The sequence below is a fragment of the Hypanus sabinus genome, chromosome X1 (assembly GCF_030144855.1).
Source record: "Hypanus sabinus isolate sHypSab1 chromosome X1, sHypSab1.hap1, whole genome shotgun sequence".
Lineage (NCBI taxonomy): Eukaryota > Metazoa > Chordata > Chondrichthyes > Myliobatiformes > Dasyatidae > Hypanus > Hypanus sabinus.
The window spans coordinates 643,752-670,580 of NC_082738.1; the positions used below are offsets into that span (position 1 = coordinate 643,752).

The window sequence follows — 26,829 nt, forward strand, 5'->3', positions numbered from 1 at the left end:
GTTTTGAAATTGGGGTGCGCTTCAAACGTAGAGTAAGCAAACTTGGGAAAATTAGTTATGGTAGATGTTTACTTGTTCCAGTGACAACATTATACTTTTCAACACGTACAACACGCTGGAGGAACTCAGCAGGTCGGGCAGCATCCGTGGAAACGAACAGTCAACGTTTCGGGCTGAGACGCTTCGTCAGGACATGTGTGTTAACATTCATCCTTTTGTTCTGTTATGAGTTAATAGTGATATGCTCATATATATTGCAGGACTCTTGTAATTTTGTTGGTCAGTGCATCAAAATAGTTTTGAAAACTTTGTGTAGCAGTATTTTTTTTTTTAGTTTTTATCATCTTAATAAGATCACATACAGTAGTAAAGCACAGTACTGTATTCCAGCAATCCATAAGGTTGAAGTTCGAAGTAGAATTTTATGAAACTAATTAAACCTAGCCATAAAACTCAGCCACTCAACCAAACAATTCAAACAGTCACTGAAGTGTGATACGTCTGCATCAATCAATTTTTGTTTAGCTAAATTCTACCTAACTTTTTGTTGACAAAATTGAATTAATATTGATCAAACTAACATCCTGTGTATCATTTGATTTAATGAAACTACATTTGATTGTAGTATATTGTCCAGGAGTAATTTGTCTGCAAGCTAATTCATTTAGTCACTTTGTGTGATCTATTTCATTTCTTTCAATGAACATATCGAATTTGTTTTCTCCTTGCAAATTATACATGTAACATCTTGGAGCTCAAAGAGTAGGAGTGGATCCAATCAGTCTTATTGTAAATGCCCTTTGCATTCAACTGTTGTGTTATATCTGAAATGACTTACCAAACAATTGCTAGAAAGCACCAGTTTTTCCTATTTTACTTTTCGCAGCTTAAACATTTAATTTCTTTAACTGAAACACTGAAGATGAAGAGGGACATGGAGGAAATGGATCATTTAATTTTGATAGTGATAAGTGTATCCTTTTTCTAACATATTAATTTTGGTGTATGATTTCTTAAGGTAATTTAATTATAATAAATATTTTGTGATTGTAACATTTCAAGATACTGCATTTATGCTGTTTATGATAAATTTGTTGCATAATTCTTCAGATTTCTGTGGAGCATTTTAAGGATATTTTTATTGCTTTTATTTACTTTTTTGTGATTTTTGTCAAGAGTGTCAGTTTAAAATAGTTTTCATTTTAAGTTGAAATTGAGGATCAGAAGAGGAGTGGAAGTGAGCTTCAACAGTAATCTCAGCAAAACTATTTACATTTCCATTTTTTAAAAATTGTGTCCATGTAATTATTAATTATAGGCCATTCTAGAACATATAACCAAAAGAACTGGAAACAGGAGTAGACCACCTAGGCCCAAAGCCAGCCCTACCATTCAATACATTCATGGCTAATTTATGCCAGCCTCAACTCCTCTTCTGTGTCAATTACCCATAACTCTCAAACGCTTGACCTTTCAAATAAAGAGTGAGTTGCTGTTTGAAGTAGTGAGTGAGAGAGCGACATCTTGTGCAGGACGGGAGTCATTTGAAAACCAGAGGTCTCGTCTGGAGTGAGTATCTTTGAAGTAGTGAGAGAATGACATCTTGCAGGGCGTGAACTATTTGAAAACTGCAGGTCTTGTCAGGAGTGAGCCTTATCTGAGAAAGGATGTGCAAGCAGAGCAGCTATTGTTGACAGGGTGAGTGTTGGAGTAGTCAAGCCTTGGCTCAACAGGCTTGGGCAAAAACAGGTGGAAGGTCTAAGTAAGTTTCCAGTAAGTTTCTTTTTTTGTTAGTACATAGCTATTGGGATTGGATCCAGAGTTAGCAGTGTAATCCTTGTGTGACATGTGGGAACATTCAGAAACCTCCAGTTTCCCTGATGACATCATCTGCATGAAGTGCACTGAACTGCTGCTCTTTAGAGACCATGTCAAGGAACTGGAGCTGCAGCTCAATGACCTTTGGGAGAGTGAGGAAATGAGGAGCTACAGGGAGGTAGTCCCTCTAAGTTGCAGGAGGTGGTTACCAGGGTGACTGTCAAGAGAGCAAAAGGGAATCGACAGCCAGTGCAGAGTACTCCTTGTGCCGTTTCCCTCAATAATAACTATGCCGTTTTGGATACAGTTGGGGTGGGGGTGGGAGATGACATACTAGGAAGAAGATGGAGTGAATAGGTCTCTGACACTAGTGAGTCAGGCTGGGTGGCTCAGAAGGGAAGGTGGGGAGAAAAGAACTGCTGTAGTGATGAGGGATTCCATAGTTAGGGGAGCACTCGGGAGATTCTGTGGGTGCAATAGAGACACCCAAATGGTATGTTGCCTCCTAGGTGCTAGGGGCAGGGATGTTTTGGTTTAGGTCCACAGCATTCTGAAAGAGAAGGGTGAACAGCTGGAAGTCGTGGTAAATATTGGTAACAGTGATATGAGTAGGAAGTGAGAGGAGGACTTGAATAGAGAATAAAGGGAGTTAGCTAGACCCCCAGGGCAGGACTTCCGGGGGGATCATCTCTGGATAGCTCCCTGTGCCATGCACCAGTGAGGGTAAGAATATGATGATTTGGCGGACGAATGCATGGTTGGAATGCATGGCTGAAATACTGGTGTGGGGGGCAGGATTGCAGATTACTGAATCATTGGGATCTCTTCTATAGAAGCTATAGGCAGGTAGTCACTCCGGGGCCTAGGGAGACAGATAAGTAGATTAAACTCAGGAGAGGGAAGGGCAAGAAGCCGGTGCTAGAGAATATCCTTATTAACAATAAGTACTCCTGTTTGAGTACTGTTGGGGTGGGCCGGCCTACCTGGGGGAAGCAACAGTGGTTGCGCCTCTGACACAGAGTTTGACCCTGTGGCTCAGAAGGGTAGGGAAAGGAAGAGGAAGGCAGTAGTAATAGGGAACTCTTTAGTTAGGGGGTCAGACAAGCAATTCTGTGGATGCAGGGAAGAAACGTGGATGGTAGCTTGCCTCCCAGGTGGCAGGGTCCAGGATGTTTCTGATCACGTCTATGATATCTTGAAGTGGGAAGGAACACAGCCAGAGGTCATAGTACGTATTGGTACCAACGACATAGGTAGGAAAAGAGAGGAGGTCTTGAAGCAGTCTGCAGGGATTTAGGAAGGAAGTTAAGAAGCAGGACCTCAAAGGTAGTAATCTTGGGATTACTGCCTGTACCACGGGACAATGATTATAGAACATAGAATAGAATAGTACAGCACATTACAGGCCCTTCAGCCCATAATGTTGTGCCAACCCTCAAACCCTGCCTCCCATATAACCCCCCACTTTAAATTCCTCCATATACCTGTCTAGTAGTCTCTTAAATTTCACTAGTGTATCTGCCTCCATCACTGACTCAGGCAGTGCATTCCACACACCAACCACTCTCTGAGTGAAAAACCTTCCTTTAATATCCCCCTTGAACTTCCCTCCCCTTACTTTAAAGCCATGTCCTCTTGTACTGAGCAGTGGTGCCCTGGGGAAGAGGCGCTGGCTGTCCACTCTGTCTATTCCTTTTAATATCTTGTACACCTCAATCATGTCTCCTCTCATCCTCCTTCTCTCCAAAGAGTAAAGCCCTAGCTCCCTTAATCTCTGATCATAATGCATACTCTCTGAACCAGTCAGCATCCTGGTAAATCTCCTCTGTACCCTTTCCAATGCTTCCACATCCTTCCTATAGTGAGGCAACCAGAACTGGACACAGTACTCCAAGTGTGGCCTAACTAGAGTTTTATAGAGCTGCATCATTACATTGCGTCTCTTAAACTCTATCCCTCGACTTATGAAAGCTAACACCCCATAAGCTTTCTTCACTACCCTATCTACCTGTGAGGCAACTTTCAGGGATCTGTGGACATGTACCTCCAAATCCCTCTGCTCCTCCACACTACCAAATATCCTGCCATTTACTTTGCACTCTGCCTTGGAGTTTGACCTTCCAAAGTGTACCACCTCACATTGCTGAGGGATTGGAGCAGGGGGCAAGGTTTCAGATTTCTGGTTCATTGGGATCTCTTTTGGGGCAGGCGTGACCTGTACAAAAAGGACGGATTGCACTTGAATCTGAGGGGGACCAATATCCTGGCGGGGAGGTGTGCAAAGGCCATTGGGGAGAGTTTAAACTAGGACTGCTGGTGTGGTGGCAACCGAACTGAAGTGATGGAGGAAGAGGCAGTTGCCTCACAAATAGAGAAAGATTGGAGACTGTGAGAGGGAGGATAGGCAGGGGATAGAGAAGGGATGCACTCAGACCGATGGTTTGAGATGTGTCCATTTTTATGTAAAGAGTATTATGAACAAAGTGGGTGAGCTTTGGAGCTTGGAGCTATGATGTTGTGGCCATTACAGCGACTTGGATGGCTCAGGGGCAGGAATGGTTACTTCAAGTGCCAGGCTTTAAGTGTTTCAGAAAGGACGGGGGGGGGGTGCAAAAGAGTCGGGGGTGTGGCACCGTTGATCAGAGATAGTGTCGCGGCTGCAGAAAAGGAGGAAGTAAGTCATTGGGGGGTTGTCTACAGAGTCTCTGTGGGTGCAAGTTAGGAATCGGAAGGGGTCAATAACTCGATTGGGTGTTTTTTTATAGACCACCCAATAGTAACAGGGACATCGAAGAGCACATAGGGAAACAGTTTAAACATAGAAACATAGAAAACATACAGTACAATAAAGGCCCTTTGGCCCACAAATCTGTGCCGAACATGTCCCTACCTTAAAACTACCTAGGCTTTACCCATAGCCCTTTATTTTTCAAAGCTCCATGCAGCCATCCAGGAGTCTCTTAAAGGACCCTATCGTTTCCGCCTCCACCATTGCTGCTGGTAGCCCATTCCACGCACTCAACACTCTCTGTAAAAATACTCACCCCTGACATCTCTTATGTACCTACTTCCAAGCACCTTAAAACTGTGCCCTCTCGTGCTCGCTATTTCAGCCCTGGGGAAAAGCCTCTGACTATCTACAGGATCAATGCCTCTCATTATTTTGTATACCTCTATCATATCACCTCTCATCTTCTGTCACTCCAAGGAGAAAAGGCCGTTCACTCAACCTATTCTCATAAGGCATGCTCCCCAATCTAGGCAACATCCTTGTAAATCCCCTCTGCATCCTTTCTATGGTTTCCACATCCTTTCTATAGTGAGGCGACCAGAATTGAGCACAGTACTCTAATTGGGGTCTGAAGAGAGGCCTATATAGCTGCACTATTACCTCTCGGCTCTTAAACTCAATCCCACGATTGATGAAGGCCAATGCACTGTATGCCTTCTTAATCACAGAGTCAACCTGCGTAACAGCTTTGAGCGTCCTATCAACTTGGCCCCCAAGATCCCTCTGATCCTCCACACTGCCAAGAGACTTACCATTAATACTATATTCTGTCATCATATTTGACCTACCAAAATGAACCACCTCGCACTTATCTGGGTTGAACTCTCAGCCCAGTTTTGCATTCTATCGATGTCCCGTTCTAACCTCTGACATCCCTCCACACTATCCACAACACCTCCAACCTTTGTGTCATCAACAAAATTACAAACCCATCCCTCCACTTCCTCATCCAGGTCATTTATAAAAATCACAAAGAGTAGGGGTCCCAGAACAGATCCCTGAGGCACACCACTGGTCACTAACCTCCATGCAGAATATGACCCGTCTATAACCACTCTTTCTTAGCCTTCTGTGGGCAAGCCAGTTCTGGATCCACAAAGCAATGTCCCCTTGGATCCCATGCCTCCTTACTTTCTCAATAAGCCTTGAATGGGGTACATTATCAAATGCCTTGCTGAAATCCATATACACTACATGTACTGCTCTTCCTTCATCAGTGTTTAGACACATTCTCAAAAAGTTCAGTCAGGCTGATAAGGCACAACCTGCACTTGACAAAGCCATGCTGACTATTCCTAATCATATTATACCTTTCCAGATGTACATAAATCCTGCCTCTCAGGATTTTCTCCATCGACTTACCACTGAAGTAAGAATCACTGGCCTGTAATTTCCTGGGCTATCTCTACTCCCTTTTTTGAATAATGGAACAAATCCGCAACCTTCCAATCTTCCGGAACCAGATGCAAAGATCATTGCCAGAGGCTCTGCAATCTCCTCCCTTGCTTCCCACAGTAGCCTGGAGTACATACCGTCCAATCCCGGTGACTTATCAAACTTGATACTTTCCAAAAGCTCCAGCACATCCCCTTTCTTAATATCTACATTCTCAAGCTTTTCGGTCCACTGCCAGTCATCCCGACAATCGCCAAAAGCCTTCTCCGTAGTGAATACTGAAGCAAAGTATTCATTAAGTACCTCCGCCATTTCCTCCAGTTTCATGCTTTTCCATTGTCACACTTGCATGGACCTATTGTCTTGCATCTTTTCCTCTTGCTCTTCACATGCTTGTAGAATGCTTTGGGGTTTTCCTCATCCTGTCCGCCAAGGCCTTCTCATGGCCCCTTCTGGTTCTCATTGGAAAGTACCTATGCAGAACCCCACGCAAATACCCCTTGAACATTTGCCACATTTCTTCTGTACGTTTCCCTGAGAACATCTGTTTCCAATTTATGCTTCCTGTCTGATAGCCTCATATTTCCCCTTAGTCCAATTAAACGATTCCATAGCTTCCCTGTTGCTAGCCTTCTCCAATGCCTTGTTAAAGAAGGAATTATGGATCACTATCTCCAAAATGCTCTCCCACTGAAAAAAAAACACCCAGTAGAATTATTGACCCCTTCCTATTCCTAAGTTCCACCCAGAGACTCCATAGACAACCCCTCCATGACTTCCTTCTTTTCTGCAGCCGTGACACTATCTCTGATCAACAGTGCCACACTCCCACCTCTTTTGCCTCCCTCCCTATCCTTTCTGAAACATCTAAAGTCTGTCACTTGAAATAGCCATTCCTGTCTCTGCACCATCTGAGTCTCCGTAATGGCCACAGCATCATAGCTCCAAGTACTGATCCACGCTCTAAGTTCATCCGCTTTATTCATGATACTCCTCGTATTAAAATAGACACATCTCAAACCATTGGACTGAGTGCGTCCCTTCACTATCACCTGCCTCTCCTTCCTCTTGCACTGCAAAGGAGTAGTAATAACAGGGTTGTTGTGGTGGGAGATTGTAATTTCCCAAATATTGATTGGCTTCCCCCTAGAGTGAGGGGTTTAGATGGGATGGAGATTGTTTGATGTATTCAGGAACGTTTCTTGACACAATATGTAGATAAGCCTTCAAGGGGAGAGGCAGTACTTGATTTGGTATTGGTAAATGAACATGGTCAGGTGTCAGGTCTCTCAGTCTGAGAGCATTTTGGAGATAGAATTGTGATCACTATCTCCTTTACCATACTTAAATATTCACTATGGAAAAGGATCTTGGTGATTGTAGTGATGACTTGCAGCAGACTGAAAACCTTGAGCATGTGGATATTAAGAAAGAGGATGTCCTGGAGCCTTTGGGAAACATCAAGTTGGGTAAGTTACTGGGACTGAATGAGATGTACCCCAGGCTACTGTGGGAGGCGAGGGAGGAGATTTTCGTCAATGGGGACAGGAGAGGTTCTGGAGGATTGGAGGGTTGCAGATGTTGTTCCCTTATTCATGAAAGGGAGTAGAGATAGCCCAGGAAATTATAGACCAGCGAGTCTTACCTCAGTGGTTGGTAAGTTGATGGAGAAGATCCTGAGAGGTAGGATTTATGAACATTTGGATAAGTATAATATGATAAGGAATAGTCAGCATGGCTTTGTAAAGGGAAGGTTGTGCCTTACGAGCCTGATTTAATTTTTTGAGGATGTGACTAAACACATTGATGAAGGAAGAGCAGTAGATGTAGTGTATATGGATTTCGGCAAGGCATTTGATAAGGTACCCCATACAAGGCTCATTGAGAAAGTAAGGAGGCATGGGATCCAAGGGGACATTGCTTTGTGGATCCAGAACTGGCTTGCCCACAGAAGGCAGAGTGGTTGTAGACAGGTCATACAGTCAGCCCTCCTCATCCGCGAATTCACCCAACCACGAGTCAAGAAAACCCGGAAGTGCTCTTCCAGCACTTTTTGTTCGAGCATGAAGAGACTTTTTTCTTGTCATTATTCCCTAAACAATGCAGTATAACAACTATTTTACATAGCATTTACATTGTATTAGGTATTATAAGTAATCTAGAGATGATTTAAAGTATACGGGAGGATGTGCATGGGTTATCGTGGATCGGGATTGAAAAATATCTGAAGTTCTCTTACTAAGTAAGTCGGAACAGGTACATCCAGTATTATTTAGCGTCAGTTAGTCAAACGTTTGTCTTAGTATATATTTTACCTTTCTATGCATATAAAGCACTTAAGAATGTATGTTTCACCACTGGGCTTGGTAACAGAAATTCCCGAGTTCGCTCTCCATCCGTGCCGGGTTGATGTGGAGGATCCAAAACCCAATAATTAAACCACTGCGTTACGTAGTAATAACTGTAGCTTTCATCAGGGCAGAGCCTTTCTCATTTTATCCTTTAAAATTGTTCAGATCGTTGACCGATGTAGCCTAACGCTTTTCCAGTGACTGATGGCGTTTCGCTTCTTTCCAATCTCTTTATTATTTCCACTTTATTTTCAATCATGATCATTTTCATGAACAGAAACACTGCGGGATTCAGAGCTTCGCCGCTGGGTCCTAATGTCCACAGCACTGAGACAGGTTAAATAATGTCTGGGGTTTCGCTGGGTCCAAAGGTCCACCCCATTGAGACAGGTTGAATAAGGGACTTGAGCATCCACATTTTTTGGTATTCGCGAGGGGTCCCGGAACCCATCCCTCGCGGATAAGGAGGGCCAACTGTATTCTGCATGGAGGTCAGTCACCAGTGGAGTGCCTCAGGGATCTGTTCTGGGACCCTTACTCTTTGTGATTTTTATAAATGACCTGGATGAGGAAGTGGAGGGATGGGTTAGTAAATTTGCTGATGACACAAAGGTTGGGAGTGTTGTGGATAGTGTAGAGGGCTGTCAGAGGTTACAGTGGGACATTGATAGGATGCAAACCTAGACAGAGAAGTGGCAGATGAAGTTCAACCCAGATAAGTGTGAGGTGGTTCATTTTGGTAGGTCAAATATAATGGCAGAATTTTGCATTAATGGCAATACTCTTGGCAGTGTGGAAGATCAGAGGGATCTTGGGGTCCGAGACCATAGGACACCCAAAGCTGCTACACAGGTTGACTCTGTGGTTAAGAAGGCATACGGTGCATTGGCTTTCATCAATCATGGGATTGAGTTTAAGAGCTGAGAGGTAATGTTGCAGCTATATAGGACCCTTGTTACACCCCAATTGGAGTAGTGCGCTCAGTTCTGGTGGCCTCACTACAGGAAGGATGTGGAAACCATAGAAAGGGTGCAGAGGTGATTTACAAGGATGTTGCCTGGATTGGGGAGCATACCTTATGAGAATAGGCTGAGTGAACTCGGCCTTTTCTCCTTGGATTGACAGAGGATGAGAGGTGACCTGATAGAGGTGTACAAGATAATGAGAGGCATTGATTGTGTGGATAGTCAGAGGCGTTTTCCCAGGGCTGAAATGGCTAGCACAAGAGGGCATAGTTTTAAAGTGCTTGGAAGTAGGTACAGTAGAGATGTCGGTTAAGTTTTTTACGCAGAGAGTGGTGAGTGCATGGAATGGGCTGCCGGCGGAAAGGGTCTTTCAAAGTATTCCTGGATGGCTACATGGAGCTTAGAAAAATAGAGGACTATGGGTAAGCTTAGGTAATTCTAAGGTAAGTACATGTTCAGAATTGCTTTGTGGGCCGAAGGGCTTTTATTGTGCTGTAGGTTTTCTATGTTCCATATTCTGGGGAAGGTATGACCCTGTCCTTTCTGTAAGGTTACACCGGAACCCTTGGGAGACTAATATTTTTGTGGTCAGGTTTGCTAGAGCTATTGGGGTCTGTTTAAACTAACTTGGCAAGAGGATGGGAACTGCAGTGATAAGGTGAGGATGGGGTGGCTGGTATACAAGTGTGTAACAAGACTGAGTAAGGACAGGCAAATGACAGGGCAAAATTAGTTAGTGGAATGAGTTGCACTAACTCGAAAAGGGTGAATGCAGGACTTGAGGTGTTATATTTCAAAGCAGGCAGTGTACAGAATAAGGCAGATGACCTTGTAACATGAGTTGGAGATTGGCGGGTATGACTTAAGACATGGGAGCAAAATTCGTCCTATCGAGTCCGCTCCACCATTCCATCATTGCTAATCGCTGATCCCACATCCCACAACCTCACACACCTGCCTTCTCACTGTATCTTTTCATGCCCTGACCAATCAGGAAATGATCAACTTCCACCTTAACTTTTCCCATGGACTTGGCCTCCACTGCAGTCTGTGGCAGAGCTTTCCACAGATTCACTACTCTCTGGCTAAAAAATTCCTCCTGACCTCTGCTCTAAAGGGTTGCCCCTCAATTATGAGGATGTGCCCTCTCGTTCTGGATAACCCCACCAGAGGAAACATCCTCTCCACAACCTTACAGAACCATAGAACATTACAGCACAGAAACTGGCCTTTTGGCCCTTGGCTGTGCCAAACCATTTTTCTGCCTAGTCCCATGACCTGCACCTGGGCCATATCCCTCCATACACCTCTCATCCGTGCATCTGTCCCAAGTTTTTCTTAAATGTTAAAAGTGAGCCTGCATTTACCACTTCATCTGACAGCTCATTCCACATTCCCACCACTCTCTGTGTGAAGAAACCCACCCCCCAATGTTCCCTTTAAACTTTTCCCCCTTCACCCTTAACCCATGTCCTCCGGTTTTTTTCTCCCTTAGCCTCAGTGGAAAAAGCCTGCTTGCATTCACTCTATCTATACCCACCATAATTTTATATACCTCTATCAAATCTCCCCTCATTCTTCTATGCTCCAAGGAATAAAGTCCTAACCTTTTCAACCTTTCTCGGTAACTCTGTTTCTCAAGCCCCAACAACATCCTTGTAAACCTTTTCTGCACTCTTTCAACCCTATTAATATCCTTCCTGTAATTAGCTGACCAAAACTGCACGCAATACTCCAAATTCGGCCTCACCAATGCCTTATACAACCTCACCATAACAATCCAATTCTTATATTCAGTATTTAGATTTCTAAAGGCCAATGTACCAGAAGCTCTCTTTACGACCCTTTCTACCTGTAACGCCACTTTTAGGGAATTATGTATCTGTATTCCCAGATCCCTCTGTTCTACTGTACTCCTCAGTGTCCTACCATTTACCTTGTATGGTCTACCTTGGTTTGTCCTTCCAAAGTGCAATACCTCACACTTGTCTGCATTAAACTCCATCTGCCATTTGCCAGCCCATTTTTCCAGCTGGTCCAAATCCCCCTGCAAGCTTTGAAAACCTTCCTCACTGTCCACTACACCTCCGATCTTTGTATCATCAGCAAATTTGCTGATCCAATTTGCCACATTATCATCCAGATCATTGATATAGATGACGAATAACAATGTACCCAGCACTGATCCCTGTGGCACACCACTAGTCACAGGCCTCCACTCAGAGAAGCAATCCTCCATGACCACTCCCTGGCTTCTCCCATTGAGCCAGTGTCTAATCCAATTTACAACCTCACCATGTATACCTAGCGGCTGAATCTTCCTAACTAACCTCCCATGCGGGACCTTGTCAAAGGCCTTACTGAAGTCTATGCAGACAACATCCACTGCCTTCCCTTCATCCACATTCCTGGTAACCTCCTCAAAAAACTAATAGATTGGTTAAATATGACCTACCATGTACAAAGCCATGTTGACTCTCCCTAATAAGTCCCTGTCTATCCAAATACTTGTAGATCCTATCTCTTATTACTCCTTCCAATAATTTACCTACTACTGACGTCAAACTTACCGGACGATAATTTCCCAGATTACTTTTAGAGCCTTTTTTAAACAACGGAACAACATGAGCTATTCTCCAATCCTCCGGCACCTCACCCGTCGATACCGACATTTTAAATATATCTGCCAGGGCCCCTGCAATTTCAACACTGGTCTCCTTCAAGGTTCGAGGGAATACCCTGTCAGGTCCTGGGGATTTATCTACTCTGATTTGCCTCAAGACAGCAAGCACCTCCTTCTCTTCAAACTGTATAGGTTCCATGACCTCACTACTTGATTGCCTTATTTCCATAGACTCCATGCCAGTTTCCTTAGTAAATACATGCAAAAAACCTGTTTAAGATCGTCCCCATTTCTTTTGGTTCCATACATAGCCGACCACTTTGATCTTCAAGAGGACCAATTTTATCCCTTACTATCCTTTTGCACTTAATATACCTGTAGAAGCTCTTAGTGCAAAAAATACTTAAGAAAGAAATCAGGAGGGCTAAAAGAAGACATGAGGTTGCTTTGGCAGTCAGGGTGAAGGATAATCCTAAGTATCTTTTGCACGTTTTATACTCCTCAAGCACCTTATTTGCTCCCTGTTGCCTAAACATGTTATACATCTCTCTCTTCTTCATCAGAGTTCCAATATCCCTCAAGAACTAAGGTTCCTTATTCGTATTCATTTTGCCTTTAATCCTGACAGGAACATACAAACTCTGCACTCTCAAAATTTCTCCTTTGAAGGCCTCCCAATTACCAATCACATCCTTGCCAGAGAACAACCTGTCCCAATACACGCTTTTTAGATCCTTTCTCATTTCTTCAAATTTGGCCTTTTTCCAGTTTAGAACCTCAACCCGAGGACCAGATCTATCTTTATCCAAGATCAAGTTGAAACTAATGTTGTTATGATCACTGGAGCCAAAGTGTTCCCCTACACACACTTCCGTCACCTGTCCTAACTCGTTTCCTAATAGGAGATCTAATATTGCATCCTCCCAGTTGGTACTTCTATATATTGATTTAGAAAACTTTCCTGAACACATTTTACAAACTCTAACCCATCTAGACCTTTAACAGTATGGGAGTCCCAATCAATATGTGGAAAATTAAAATCCTCTGCTATCACAGCTTCATGTTCCGTGCAGTTGTCTGCTATTTCTCTGCAGATTTTCTCCTCCCATTCTTGCTGACTATTGGGTGGTCTATAATACAACCCCATTAATGTGGTCGTACCTTTCCTGTTTCACGTCTGAAACATCTGAACCATGGAACATTAAGCTGCCAGTCCTGCCCCTTCTGTAGCCAAGATTCACTAATGGCTGTAATGTCATAATTCCATGTGTCAATCCACACCCTTAGGTCGTCTGCCTTCCCTACAATACTCCTCGCATTGAAATAGACACACCTCAGAAGATTATTACCACCACACACAACCCTTCTCTTTGTGACTTTGCATGAACGTTTAATATCATTTTCACCCCCGCTCCACTCTCTGCTCTGTCACTCTGGTTCCCATCTCCCTGCAAATCTAGTTTAAACCCTCCCCAATAGCACTAACAAACCTCCCTGCTAGGATATTGGTCCCCCTGTAGTTCAGGTGTAACCTGTCTCTCTTATACAGGTCCCACCTGCCCCAGAAGAGGTCCCAATGATCCTGAAGTCTGAAACCCTGCTCCCTACATCAGTTTCTCAGCCACGTGTTCATCCTCCAGAGCATCCTACTCTTACCCTCACTGGCACGTGGCACAGGTAGCAATCCTGAGATTACCACCCTCAAGGTCCTGATTTTTAACTTCCTACCAAGTTCTCTATACTCACTCTTCAGGACTTTCTCACTCTTTCTTCCTATGTCATTGGTACTGATGTGTACCATGACATTTGGCTGATCACCCTCCCATTTCAGAATGCTGTGCACACGATCAGAGACATCCCTGACCCTAGCAACAAACCATCTGGGAGTCTCTGTCACAACCACAGAACCTCCTATCTGTACCTCTATCGAGTCCCCTATCACTACTGCTCTCCCCTTCTTCCACCCTCCCTTCTGCACTGCAGAACCAGAGATCCGGCTGCCGCAGCTTGTCCCAGGTAAGTCATCCCCCCACCCCCCCAACAGTATCCAAATCAGTATATTTGTTGAGGGGAATGGCCACAGTGGAGCCCTGCTCTGCCTGCCCTTTCCCCTTCCCTCGCCTGGCGGTAACCCAATTACCTGTGTCCTGGTCCTTTGGCGTAGCTACCTCCCTGAAACTACTATCTAAAATCTCATTCTCCCGAATGAACCGGAGGTCATCCAGCTCCTGCTCCAGTTCCCTAACGCGGTTTGTTTAGAGCTGTAGCTGGATGCACTTCTTGCAGGTGTTGTTGTCAGGGAGACGTCTGGTCTCCCTGACCTCCCACATTCTGCAAGAGGAGCATTCCAACATCCTGCTTGGCATTCTCTCTACTCTAAACAAACAAAACTTACCGGATCCTACCCTCGCCTCTGCCTGTTGAGCCAAAGCCATCCCACTCTGCTCCCTCTCACTCCGCTGCCGGCTGGATATTGTGGTCGCCTTTTTAGACCTTTGGCGCTCTACTGGCTGACATCACGCGCCTGCACAGTCCAGCCTCTTTTCTCCGAGCAGTGAAGAAAAAAATGGTTTCTTTCTGAGATTCCTTACTCCTTCACTCTCAGCCTCTAGCTCCAATCTAGTCCTTTCAACATCGGGCAGGTTTTTAATGAAATCGCCTGCCAAATTCTCTAAATTCCAGTGAGTACAGGCCCAAAGCTGCCAAATGCTTCTCATATGTTATCCCCTTCATTCCTGGAATCATTGTCATGTACTTCCTCTGGACTTTCTCCATTGACAATACATCGTTTCTGAGATATGGGGACTAAAAGTTTTGACAATACTCTAAGTGCAGCCTGACTAGTGTCTTATAAAGCCTCAGAATTATCTCCTTGCTTTTATATTCTGTTCCCCATGAAGTAAATGCCAACATTGCATTTGCCGCCTTTACCACAGACTCAACCTGTAAATTAAACTTTTGGGAGTCTTACATGAGGAATCCTAAGCCCCTTGTCACCTCTCATGTTTGAACCTTCTCACTATTTAGATAATAGTCTGCACTATTGTTCCTTTTACCAGAATGCATTATCAAACATTTCCCAACACTGTATTCCATCTGCCACTATATTGCCCATTCTTCCAATTTGTCTAAGTCCTGCTACAATCACATTGCTTCCTCAGCACATATCTCTGCACCTATCTTCGTATCATCCAAAAACTTTGCCACAAAGCCATCAATTCTTTTATCCAAATCATTGACAATGTGAAAAATAGTGGTCCCAATACTGACCCATTAGTCACTAGCAGTCAACCAGAAAAGGCCCCCTTTATTCCCACTCACTGCCTCCTGCCTATCAGCCATTCCGCTATCCATGCCAGTATCTTTCCTGTAACAGCATAGGATTTTATCTAGTCAAGAAGCCTCATGTATGACACCTTATCAAATGTCTTCTTAAAATCAAAGTAAATGACATCCACAACCTCCCCTTTATCCACCCTACTTGTTACCTCCTTGAAGAAAACATAGAAAACCTTACAGGCCCTTCAGCCCACAATGTTGTGTCAAACATGTACTTACTTTAGAAATTACCTTGGTTACCCATAGCCCTCGATTTTTCTAAGCTCCAGGTGTCGCTTAAAAGACGCCATCGTATCCGCTTCCACTACCGTCGCCAGTAGTCCTTTCCACGCACTTACCACTCTCTGCATTAAAAAAAAGTTACCCGACATCTCCTCTGTACCTGCTTCCAAGCACCTTAAAACTCTGCCCTCTCGTATTAGCCATTTCAGCCCTGAACTCCCAACAGATTTGTCAGGCAAGATTTCACAGAAGATATGCTGAATAGAGTCCAACACTTTCCCAAGCACTGAAATTAGACTAAATGACTTATAATTTCCTTTCTTTTGCCTTCTTCTTAGAGTGGAGAAACATTTGCAATCTTCCAGTTCTTCAGGCCCATGCCAAAATCAAGTGATTCTTGAAAGATCATGACCAATGCATCCGTTATCTCTTCAGCAACCTCTCTCGGGACTCTGGAATGTAGTCCACTGGTCCCGGTGACTTAGCTACCTTAAGACCTTTGAGTTTGCTTAGCAATTTTTCCTTTGTAATAGCAATGGCACTCACTCCCGGTCCCTGACACTCACGGACCTCTGGCACACCACTAGTGTCAGTGAAGTTTGATGCAAAGTACCCATTAAGTTCATCCGCCATTTCTTTATCTCCCATTACTGCCTAACCCGCATCATTTTCCAGTGGTCCAATATTCTCACCTCCCTTTTACTATTTATGTAACTGAAAAAAATTTCTAGTATCCTGCTTTATATTATTTCATCTTTTCCCTTCCTGTTGCTTTTTTAGTTGCCTTTTGAAGCTTCCCAATCCAACTTCCCACTCACATTTGCTACCTTATATGCCCTTTCCTCGGCTTTTATGCAGTACTTAATTTCCGTTGTCAACCACTTCTTCCTCTGTGGGACATAGCTATCCTGCACCTTATGAACTATTCTCAGAAACTTCAGCCACCTCTGCTCTGCCATCATCCCCACCAGTATCCACCAGTCCACCTGCACAAGCTCCTCTTTCATGCCCTTGTAATTCTCTGTGCTACTGATACATGCGAGTTATTCTTTTCCCTCTCAAATTGCAGTATGAATTCAATCATACTATGACCACTGCCTCCTACAGGTTCCTTTACATTAAGCTCCGTACTAAGATCTGGGTTATTACACAACACCCAATCTAAGGTAGCCTTTCCCCAAATAGACTCAAACACAAGCTGCTCTAAGAATCCATCCCGTAGGCATCCAACAAATTACCTGTCTTGCGATCGGACACCACCCTGATTTTCCCAATCCCTGTGTATATTGAAGTCCCCCATTACAATTGTATCATTATCCTTATTACAAGCCCTTTCCAGCTCCCTTTGTAACTCAGTCCCACATCTTGGCTGCTATTTGGAGACCTATATATGATCTCCATAATCATTGTTTTACCCTTGCAGTTTCTTAATTAAATTGTGGATTCAAAGATCGCTTTAAAAAAAAACTGAATAATGGAAAGAAAAAACAAATTGCAGGGATATTGGGGAAGAACTTAGTGGTGAAACTACCTGGATTGCTCTTTGAAACAGTTGGCTATACAAACTACATTGTGCATTAAATGCTTGTAATTATTTCAACAAAGTTACTACATTTAGGCACACCTTCTGTTGGAGGTCCAGGAACACTCTAACTCCTAAGTGAATGTCAGTTTTACTAGTTTTAGGGCTGCAGGTCTTGACACATATTCTAAATTCTGGGCATCATATTCCAGAACATTAGTTACAAATATCAACACAGGATGAAGAAAGATTTGCCAGTGCTTTTGTGACTTTTTCAAAAAATGAGCTTAATAATGGTGCTCCAATCACAAACAAGAGAAAATCTTGCAGTGCAGATGCTGGAAATCCAAGCAACACACACAAAATGCTGGAGGAACTCAGCAGGCCAGGCAGCACTTGGGGAAAAGAGTACAATTGACATTTTGGGCCAAAACCCTTCTAAACTGAGAAAAAAAAAGCTGAGGAGTTGATGGGGCTGCTATGTACCCATTATTATTCATTTGTAACCCACATGCCCTGAGCAATAAATTTGATAATTAATACAAGAGAACCATATTATATTTGATATCTGATTTTAAAAAGTAAAGTTAAATGAGTTAAACGATAAATGTACATATCACGTAAAATAATGAAAAAAGTGAGATTCAAGTTGTTTTAGTACCCTTTGTATATTTTACTTTCAGTTCTATTTTTCATAATATGCATTTGGACTTGTAATTATTGTTTACCAGAAATATGAATTGGAAAAAAAATTCTTAATTTAACCACAGCTCTTTTCAAAAATACAAATGTTGAAGCTGTTCTTGTTGCAAAGAAAGCAGAAAGAGAAAAGGCTCGGGAAGATGCACAGAAGAAGAAAGAGCAAGATAAACTGCAGCGAGAAAAAGACAAGCTTGCAAAGCAGGAAAGGAAAGAAAAGGAGAAGAAGAGAACACAGAAGGGAGAACGGAAGCGGTAAAAATGGCTAGAAAAGTCTCAGTACAAAGCTTGCATATTATGAACTGTGCTGTGTACCAGCCACAATTTTGTTTTGAGGAGATTGACATCTAATATTTGAAAAACTGCTTTTCATAAAATGTGTAATTTTTGCAATGTATTGTGTCAACATTGGATTCCAGTTTAGCACTCATTTGTTATAGGCTGTCTATTACTTAATGTGTTTCAATTTGCTGTGACGTATCTAGACAGCTAGGATGCAACATCTATGGTCAACCCTGACCAACAGAGGCCTCATCAATATTTACATGAAAATAGCTTACAGACAAAAGTAGTTTGTGAAGCAGAAACCCCTTCAGTGAAGGGAGATTCTTGTGCATTTGATTAATTGTATCTGAATAATAAAAAATGTTTTGGAGAATGAACATTGTTATTAAGATTTTTTTAAATCCCAAATTCTGGATGGCTTTAACACTTTGAAAGATTCTGTACTGTCCAGTGCTGAAATTTAAATCATCTATTCAGTTTTTTTGAAATATTATTCACTTTAATTCTTTGATTTGGAAAATATTTAAATTGTAATTCATGAGAATAAATGCAAATTGTTCACCTTGTAAATAGTGTTTGTAAGTGGATTGTTGTAGATTAGAGGGAAAATCAGTTACTAAGGAGAACTTCTAACTAATCAATTAGACAAAGTATTAGAACATAATTTTTTTTAATAATACATTACAGGCCCATTGGCTCACAATGTTGTGCCAACCATGTAATCTATAGAGATTGCCTAGAATTTCCCTTGCGCATAGCCCTCTATTTTCTAACCTCCATGTACCTATCTTAAGAGGCTCTTAAAAGACCCTATTGTATTTGCCACCTCTGCTGCCGGGTATGTGTGGAAAAACTTGCCCCTGACATCCCCTCAGTACAGACTTCCAAGCACCTTAAAAATATGCCCCCTTGGGTTAGCCATTTTAGCCCTGGGAAAAAGCCTCTGACTATCCACACGATCAATGCCTCTCGTCATCTTATATGCCTCCATCAGGTCACCTCTCATCCTCCGTCACTCCAAGCAGAAAAGGCCAAATTCACTCAACCTATTCTCATAAGGCATGCTCCCCAATCCAGGCAACATCCTTGTAAATCTCTGTATGCACCCTTTTTATGGTTTCCACATCCTTCCTATATTGAGGTGACCAGAACTGAACACAGTACTCCAAGTGGGGTCTGACCAAATTCTTGCATAGCTGTAACATTACCTCACAGCTCTTGAACTCAACCCCACAGTTGATGAATGCCATCACACCATACACCTTAACACCATCAACCTACACAGCAGCTTTGAGTGTCCTATCAACATCATCCCCAAGATCTCGCTGATCCTGCACGCTGCCAAGAGTCTTACCATTTATATTGTTTTCAAATTGGACCTACCAAAATGAACTACTCCACACTTATATGGGTTGAAGTCCATCTGCCAGTTCTCAGCCCAGTTCTGCATCGTATCACTGTAACCTCTTGACAACCCTCCACACTATCCACAACACCCCAATCTTTGTGTCTTCAGCAAACTTACTGAATCACCCTTCTACTTCTTCTTAATCCAGGTCATTTATAATAATCACAAAGAGGATGGGTACCAGAATAGATCTATGCGCAACACCACTGGTCACCGACTTCCATACAGAATACAAACCATCTACAACCACCTTCTTCCCTCTGTGGGCAAGCCATTTCTGGATCCACAAAACAAGGTCTCCTTGGATCCCATGCCTCCTAACTTTCTGAAAGAGCCTTCCATGGGGAACCTGATCAAATGCTTTCTGCATGGAGGTTAGTGATCTGGATGATGAAGAAGGGTGGTTTAGTAATTTTGCTGAAGACACAAAGGTTGGGGGTGCTGTAGATAGTCTGGAGGGTTGTCAGAGGTTACAGCAAAACATTAATAGGATGTGGAACTGGCAGATGGACTTCAACCCAGATAAGTGTGAGGTGGTTTGGGTTCTGGTGACGTCATCGTCCAGAATGGTAGCTTAAGTCAATAGCTCTTCTGGAAAAACGCATATTTTGCCCTGTTAAACCATCAAATATAGGATTTTTCGAAAGTATTTGAACTGATAAGAGGGGCAAAAATGGGGAAAAAAGAATGGAAATAAAAAAAGCAACACTGCGGAGCCTGTGGACAAGAGGGGTGCAGCGAGCGGCTCTCCTACCTGACCGCGTGCTAGCAAGGCTGACGATGGGCCTTGTTCAAGCGAAGCGGCAAATATAAAAATTTTGAAGGAGATACGGGAGTTCCAAAAAGATATAAAACAGCAGCTACATGATATTAAGTCAGAGCTCGCCAACGTCAGTCAAAAAATAGCAGTGGCAGAAACTCAGATTGAGAAGGTGGAAGATCGCGTGCAAAATGTGGAAGATGCTTAGTAAGACAATAAAAATATTAAATCAACAAGAAAGTATACTGCTTGACCTGGAGGGAAGATCATGGCAGAAAAATATCAGGATATGCAACATTCCCGAAGGAGCAGAGGGTTTGTCTATGATGAAATTTGTACAAAAGTTGCTGCAGGACACGCTGGAGATTCCTTCGACTATGGAGCTGGAAATTGAGAGGGCACATCGTGCGATCATTCTGTGGCCTACTAAAGACACAGAAGGTAAGCCATGCTCAATAGTAATTAGCTTCCTTCAATACAGTACCAAGGTGAAGATTCTACGAACGGCCTGGGTTAAGAAGAGAGCGTTTTTAGATGGTAAATATAGTTCAATCAAGATTATACCCCCCTCCCGCCGCAGTCATGCAGAAACGTAAAGAATACTCTTAAGTAAAACGAATACTAAAGCAATAAAGGATTAGACTTCGAACTCTGTACCTTGCTAAACTTCGAGTGTTTTATCAAGATGGGATCCAACAGTATCAGACAGTGGAAGAGGCAACTACAGACATGAAGGACAGAGGGTTGCCCGTCAGCGTGATCAAACCGAGGGAAAACCTGGCCGAGGAATTTTCCCGCTCTGCTTGGGAAATAGTGCGAGAATCGAGAAAGCAGGAGATGGGAAGTGGGCGAGAGAAGTATATCAGGAAGAGACTGGGAGTTTTCCAAAGACAGCTCTCACCCCCTCCAGAAGAGCCATAAGGCTAAATTTGGCTAAATTTAAAAATGTTGAGAAGCTAAACAGAAGCAAAAATAGACGGTGATATACCTATCTCCTCGAGAAATACTTATTATAATGTGGATTTTATATTACTCAGTTATTCTTCTTTATTCACTCACTCCTTTTTCCCCACCAAAATGAGATGTGTGTGTGTGTGTGTATATGTGTGTGTATATATATATATATATAGGAGTACACAGGGAAATCTTTTCTGTGTAATGGATTTGTTCACTGACTTTTACGGATACTGCAATGGGGGCCCTCAACTCACAGGTAGGAGGGGCTATCCCCCACAGATAGACATTTCCTCTAGCTCAACCCAGCGTCATCTAATAGAGACCTCAGCCTTGGAATCACACCTTTGTTGCCTTTTGTGTTATTATTTGCGTTTCTTGGTTATTATTTGTTCAGGGAGTAGATCAATTAAGTTTTATTCTGCTAATTTCAATGATACATTGACAGATAAATACAGATGGCTAAGAACAAAGTAAAATTAATTTCTTTTAATGTCAATGGGCTATTAAATCCAATCAAATGTAATAGAATTTTAACCAAAATGAAGAAAGAACAAGCCCATGTAATATATTTACAGGATACTCACTTAAGTGATAATGAGCATAGAAAACTAAAGATAATGGGCTTCACTAATTTGTTTTTCTCCTCATATAAATCAGGGCATAGGAGAGGAGTTGCTATTCTTATCTCAAGTAAGCTAAATTTTGAAAAAGTGTTTGAAATGGGAGATAAGGAGGGCAGATATATTCTGGTAAGGGGGAATATAGACAGAAATTCAGTTATTCTATTGAATATATACGGACCCCTGGGAAGTGATACTGGTTTCTTTCAGAAACTTACTGATATTATGGTAGCGGAAACAGAAGGTCTCCTGATATGCGGGGGAGACTTAAATTTACAACTACAACCAAAGTTAGACTCTTCCAATAGAAAAACCTATGAAACAAAATCCTTACATAAGAAAGTTAATACACTTTTTGAGGATGTTGGCTTAATTGATATATGGAGGGTCCTTTTCCCCGGCAGAAGGGATTGCACTCATTATTCTGCTCCCCATTCTGTATATACCAGAATAGACTATTTCATAATATTTGGAAAAGATATAATATTTGCAAAATAAACACCTGTGGAATTGAGACAATAGATGTAAGTGACCATGCACCTATATATTTATCTGTTGATTTTGATCTACAACCAAAGAATACCATTTGGAAACTAAATTCAAATCTACTCAATGATCCGTACTTTAAGGAACAAATTAAAAAAAGAAATGGGTCTCTACTTAGAATTTAATGATAATGGAGAGGGGGGACTTGATAGAGGTATTTAAAATTATGAGGGAGATAGATAGAGTTGACGTGGATAGGCTTTTTCCATTGAGTGTAGGGGAGATTCAAACAAGAGGATATGAGTTGAGAGTTAAGGGGCAAAAGTTTAAGGGTAACACGAGGGGGAACTTCTTTACTCAGAGAGTGGTAGCTGTGTGGAACGAGCTTCCAGTAGAAGTGGTAGAGGCAGGTTCGGTATTGTCATTTAAAGTAAAATTGGATAGGTATATGGACAGGAAAGGAATGGAGGGTTATGGGCTAAGTGTGGGTCAGTGGGACTAGGTGAGAGTAAGCGTTTGGCACAGACTAGAAGGGCCGAGATGGCCTGTTTCCATGCTGTAATTGTTATATGGTTATATGTTGGTGCAACCCATCATATGACGCTCAATGGAAAAACATTGAGGAGCGGGTACTTCCCATCCCCATACAAGCAATTTTGGCTGATAACAACCTGCAAAGGTACATAAAGACTATTGGTAACCTATGGGTGAAACTGACTCTTAAAATATGGAAAACTACTATAAAAGAATATAATCTAGAGGGAGATATTGCGATTCTTAAATGATGTGCATATGACTCGGATTTTACGCTGAATAAACTGGATGCTAGATTTAAGGACTGGACAGCTAAAGGAATAACAGTTCTTTGCAACATAATGAAAGAAGGAACATTGTTCAATTTTGAAATGCTTAAAGAGAAACACTTATTAGAAAAACAAGATTTTTTATGGTATTTACAGATGCGACAATATGTTAATATGATGCTTAAAAATGTAACCAAGTATATGCTTGATAGAACTATTTAGAAAAGCATATAATTCAGATAATGGTAGTAGAATCATTTCAAGCATGTATAAGGGTTTGTCAAATCTTAAAACACATTCAACTTCATTACATTAAAACAAAATGGGAGAAGGAAGGAGCGATAATTATATCTGAGGAAGAATGGATAATAATATGGAGGTATCATGGAATTGTACCAGTTCCCAGAAATGGAGGGAGTTCGGATGGAAAAACTTGATAAGATATTTTATTACAGGCTCTCAGAAATCCCATTATGATAGTAACCTCCCTGTTTGCTGGAGAAATTGTGGAAATCAAAATGCAAATAATTATCATATTTTTTGGGACTGCCCTGTTATTAAAAACTATTGGAGGGGGATACACAATGCCCTACAAGATATCTTTAAATGTGAAATACCCTTAGAGAGTAAGACCATATATTTTGGATATATACCTCAAGAATGGATGAAAAGAGATAAATATTTAATGAATATACTGTTGGTGACTGGTGAAAAGACTCTTACTGGGGAATGATTATCACAGGAGAGCCCAACTTTAAATGCATGGATGGAAATTACAATGGATATTTACAAAATGGAGAAGATAACTGCATTTGTTAATCATAAGCTGGAACAATTTGATTCATACTGGGAAAAATGGTTTAACTACATAATCCCTTAGGCCTGATTTTATTCTCACAGATCAATGAATATGTTGTTAAAAAAAAAGATCACTCCCTACTTGTACATAGTTCTTTCCTTTTGCTTGCTTTTTCTTTCCACTCTTTTCTATAAGTGTATACCTCAGATAAATACTATGTGGAGATCTGCGACATTTATGATTATATGATATATATGTACAATGTCTGAAATACGTCTTATGGAAATGTTTGTTTGATGATTAACTTCAATAAAAAAATAAATTACAAAAAAAAGTGTAAAGTGGTTAATTTTGGTAGGTCAAATTTGAAGACAAAACAATATAAATGATAAGATTCTTGGCAGTGCGGAGGATCTGAGAGAAGCTGGGGTCCGTGTCAATAAAACACTCAAAGCTGTTGAGCAGGTTGACTGTCTTGTTAAGAAATGTATGCTGTGTTAGCCTTCATCTACCTTGGGATTGAGTTCAAGAACCGTGAGCTAATGTTACAGCTATATAAGACCTTAGTTAGACCCCACTTAGAGTACTGCGTTCAGTTCTAGTCACCTTACTACAGGAAGGATGTGGATACTATAGACAGAGTGCAGAAGAGATTTACAGGGATGTTGCCTGAATTGCAGAGCATATCTTATGAGAATAGGTTGAGAGAACATGGCCTTTTCTCCTTGGAGCCGATGGAGGATGAGCGGTGACCTGATAGAGGTGTATAAGATGATGAGGGTCATTGATCTTGTGGATAGTCAAGAGGCTGTTTCTCAGGGCTGAAATGACTAATGTGAGGGGGCATAGTTTTTTTTAAAAGGTGCTTGGAAGTAGGTACAGAGATGTCAGAGGTAATTTATTCACACAGTGGTGGTGCATGGATTGCCCAGCTGGTGATGCTGGTAGAGGTGATACAATAGGGTCTTTTAAGAGACTCTTAGATAGGTACATGGAGCTTCGAAAAATAGAGGGCTATGCGGTAGGATAATTCTAGGCAATTTCCAGAGTAGGTTACATGGTCAGCACAACATTGTGGGCTAAAGGGCCTGCAATGTGCTGTAAATTTCTCTGTTCCATGTTTATTTCCTAGCACATAGAATGAGGGGAGATATTATAGAGCTGTTCTAGATTATGAGGGGTATAGATTGCATGCAGGCTTTTTCCCCTGAAGTTAGATGTGACTAGAACTAGAGGTCATAAGTGTAGGATGAAATTTAAGGGTAATCTGAGGGAAAACTTCTTCACTCAGATGATGATGTAAGTGTGAAATAAGCTGCCAGAAGAAGTGGTAGATGAGGGTTCAGTTGCAACATTTAAGAGAATTTTGAAGAGATACATGAATGGGAGGAGTTTGAAACAATATGGTCCAGATGCAGATAGATGGGACTAGATGTATTATCAGGTAGGCGTGAACTCGATGGGCAAAAAGGCCTTTTGCTGTGTTGTAGTACTCTATGACTCCAGCTTTGAATTGAATGGATTTGACATGCAAAAGCTGATAGGCAAGGTTCATGTCTTGCTCTCAGACTGAAGTTGTGATTGCAGCATGTGGCATTTTAACAGTATTTTTACAGAAGCACAGGTGTTTGCTGAAGATTAAGTAGTTCTGTTACTTGGTGTTGGTTTGGCCTCCTGCAGTCTTTCTCTTCTTGCAGTTTATTCTGCCCTACACCCCTCTGCTCATTCTCTGTCATGCTGCAGATAACAAGAAGAACACACAAATTCCTTCAGCTTCAGGCCCAGTGTTTTCTTTTTACATCTGCAACTAACAATACAAAATAGTAGGTAATCTCCTGTGGTATCTAACCTGCAAGTACTTGTTAAGCATATTGCTGACGGCAAGTTCAACTGTACATGGTTAACAAGAGTATCAAGCACATAAAATTTCAATTTGTACGTTGACTGACCCGACTGACTATTCCTTATTCTTCCAGGAAGCATTCAGCTTTGCACATTTTAAACACACATGACATACACACATGCCAACTGTAGCAGCCAAACCAAGCCAAAACCAAATAAAAACAATTGCCGCTGCCGGCGACCCTACAGATTTGTTATACTTGCATGACCTGTCCTCACTCCTGTAATGATTGCTCCAAATTTTGAGGATAAGTATTCGATCCTTTATTAGCAAACATACAATTTTGAAGCAATGAAACTTAATCATTCCCAAGTGTAAACCGATAAAGCACAAAGACGTAACTTATTCCCTTCTATTTACCACGCCACCCAGTCACGTGACTAGTTACAATAAGTAAACATAAGAAATATAAAAAATGAGCAACGCAGAATATAATTAAGATGGAGAATAGGTCCATGGCTCCTACAGCAACCAACATGCTTTGTGCTGCAAATGTCAGCATAATCAAACTAGGCATTCATAAAACCTGAACAACAGGTATAATGCTTCATGACTTGTTGGCATTGCAGTTTTTCTATTTATGTTCCCTCGTACTGAGTCTGGCTGAATTTTTTTCCCTGATGATATTCCATTTTGTTATTTACAACTTTTGCATTTTCTCATTTTAAAAATAGTTGGATTTTTTCCAAACAGTCTGATTTGATGGACACAGAGGCATAGCTATTTCTATTGAGATATGTTAAATATTCCAGCTGAACATAGTAAAAATTGTAATAGAAAAAATTAGATCAATATTTAATTTATCTAAGTTATATTTTCAGTAACTTACACAGTTCAGTAAAATTTATCAACTTTAACTTAGGAAAATCAAAAAATACACCTTCTTTGATACAAGGTCAATTCTTAAATATTAATTCTGGAAGTTGGGTAAACTCTTCCCAATTTTAAATGACATTATTTCAAGCAGTCACTGTATTTTCTTTTTAAATGCACAACCTATTGACTCCTCAAATGTTAGCAGTTATGTATTACATCGCCAATTATTTCACTGATCACAAACATTTAACATATAGGTTTTTCATA

The 26,829-nt window shown here is 41.6% G+C and overlaps 1 protein-coding gene across 1 annotated transcript in view; it reads left to right on the forward strand.

Annotated features, from left to right (window-relative positions):
• Positions 1 to 18,609, forward strand: part of ccdc43 (coiled-coil domain containing 43) — a 64,924-nt gene extending 46,315 nt beyond the window's left edge. The window contains exons 5-6 of the mRNA XM_059955672.1: positions 918 to 973; positions 17,797 to 18,609. Coding sequence (XP_059811655.1) covers positions 918 to 973; positions 17,797 to 17,984 — 244 coding nt within the window. The 3' untranslated portion in view covers positions 17,985 to 18,609. The remainder of the gene's footprint in view (positions 1 to 917; positions 974 to 17,796) is intronic.
• Positions 18,610 to 26,829: the final 8,220 nt, after the last annotated feature.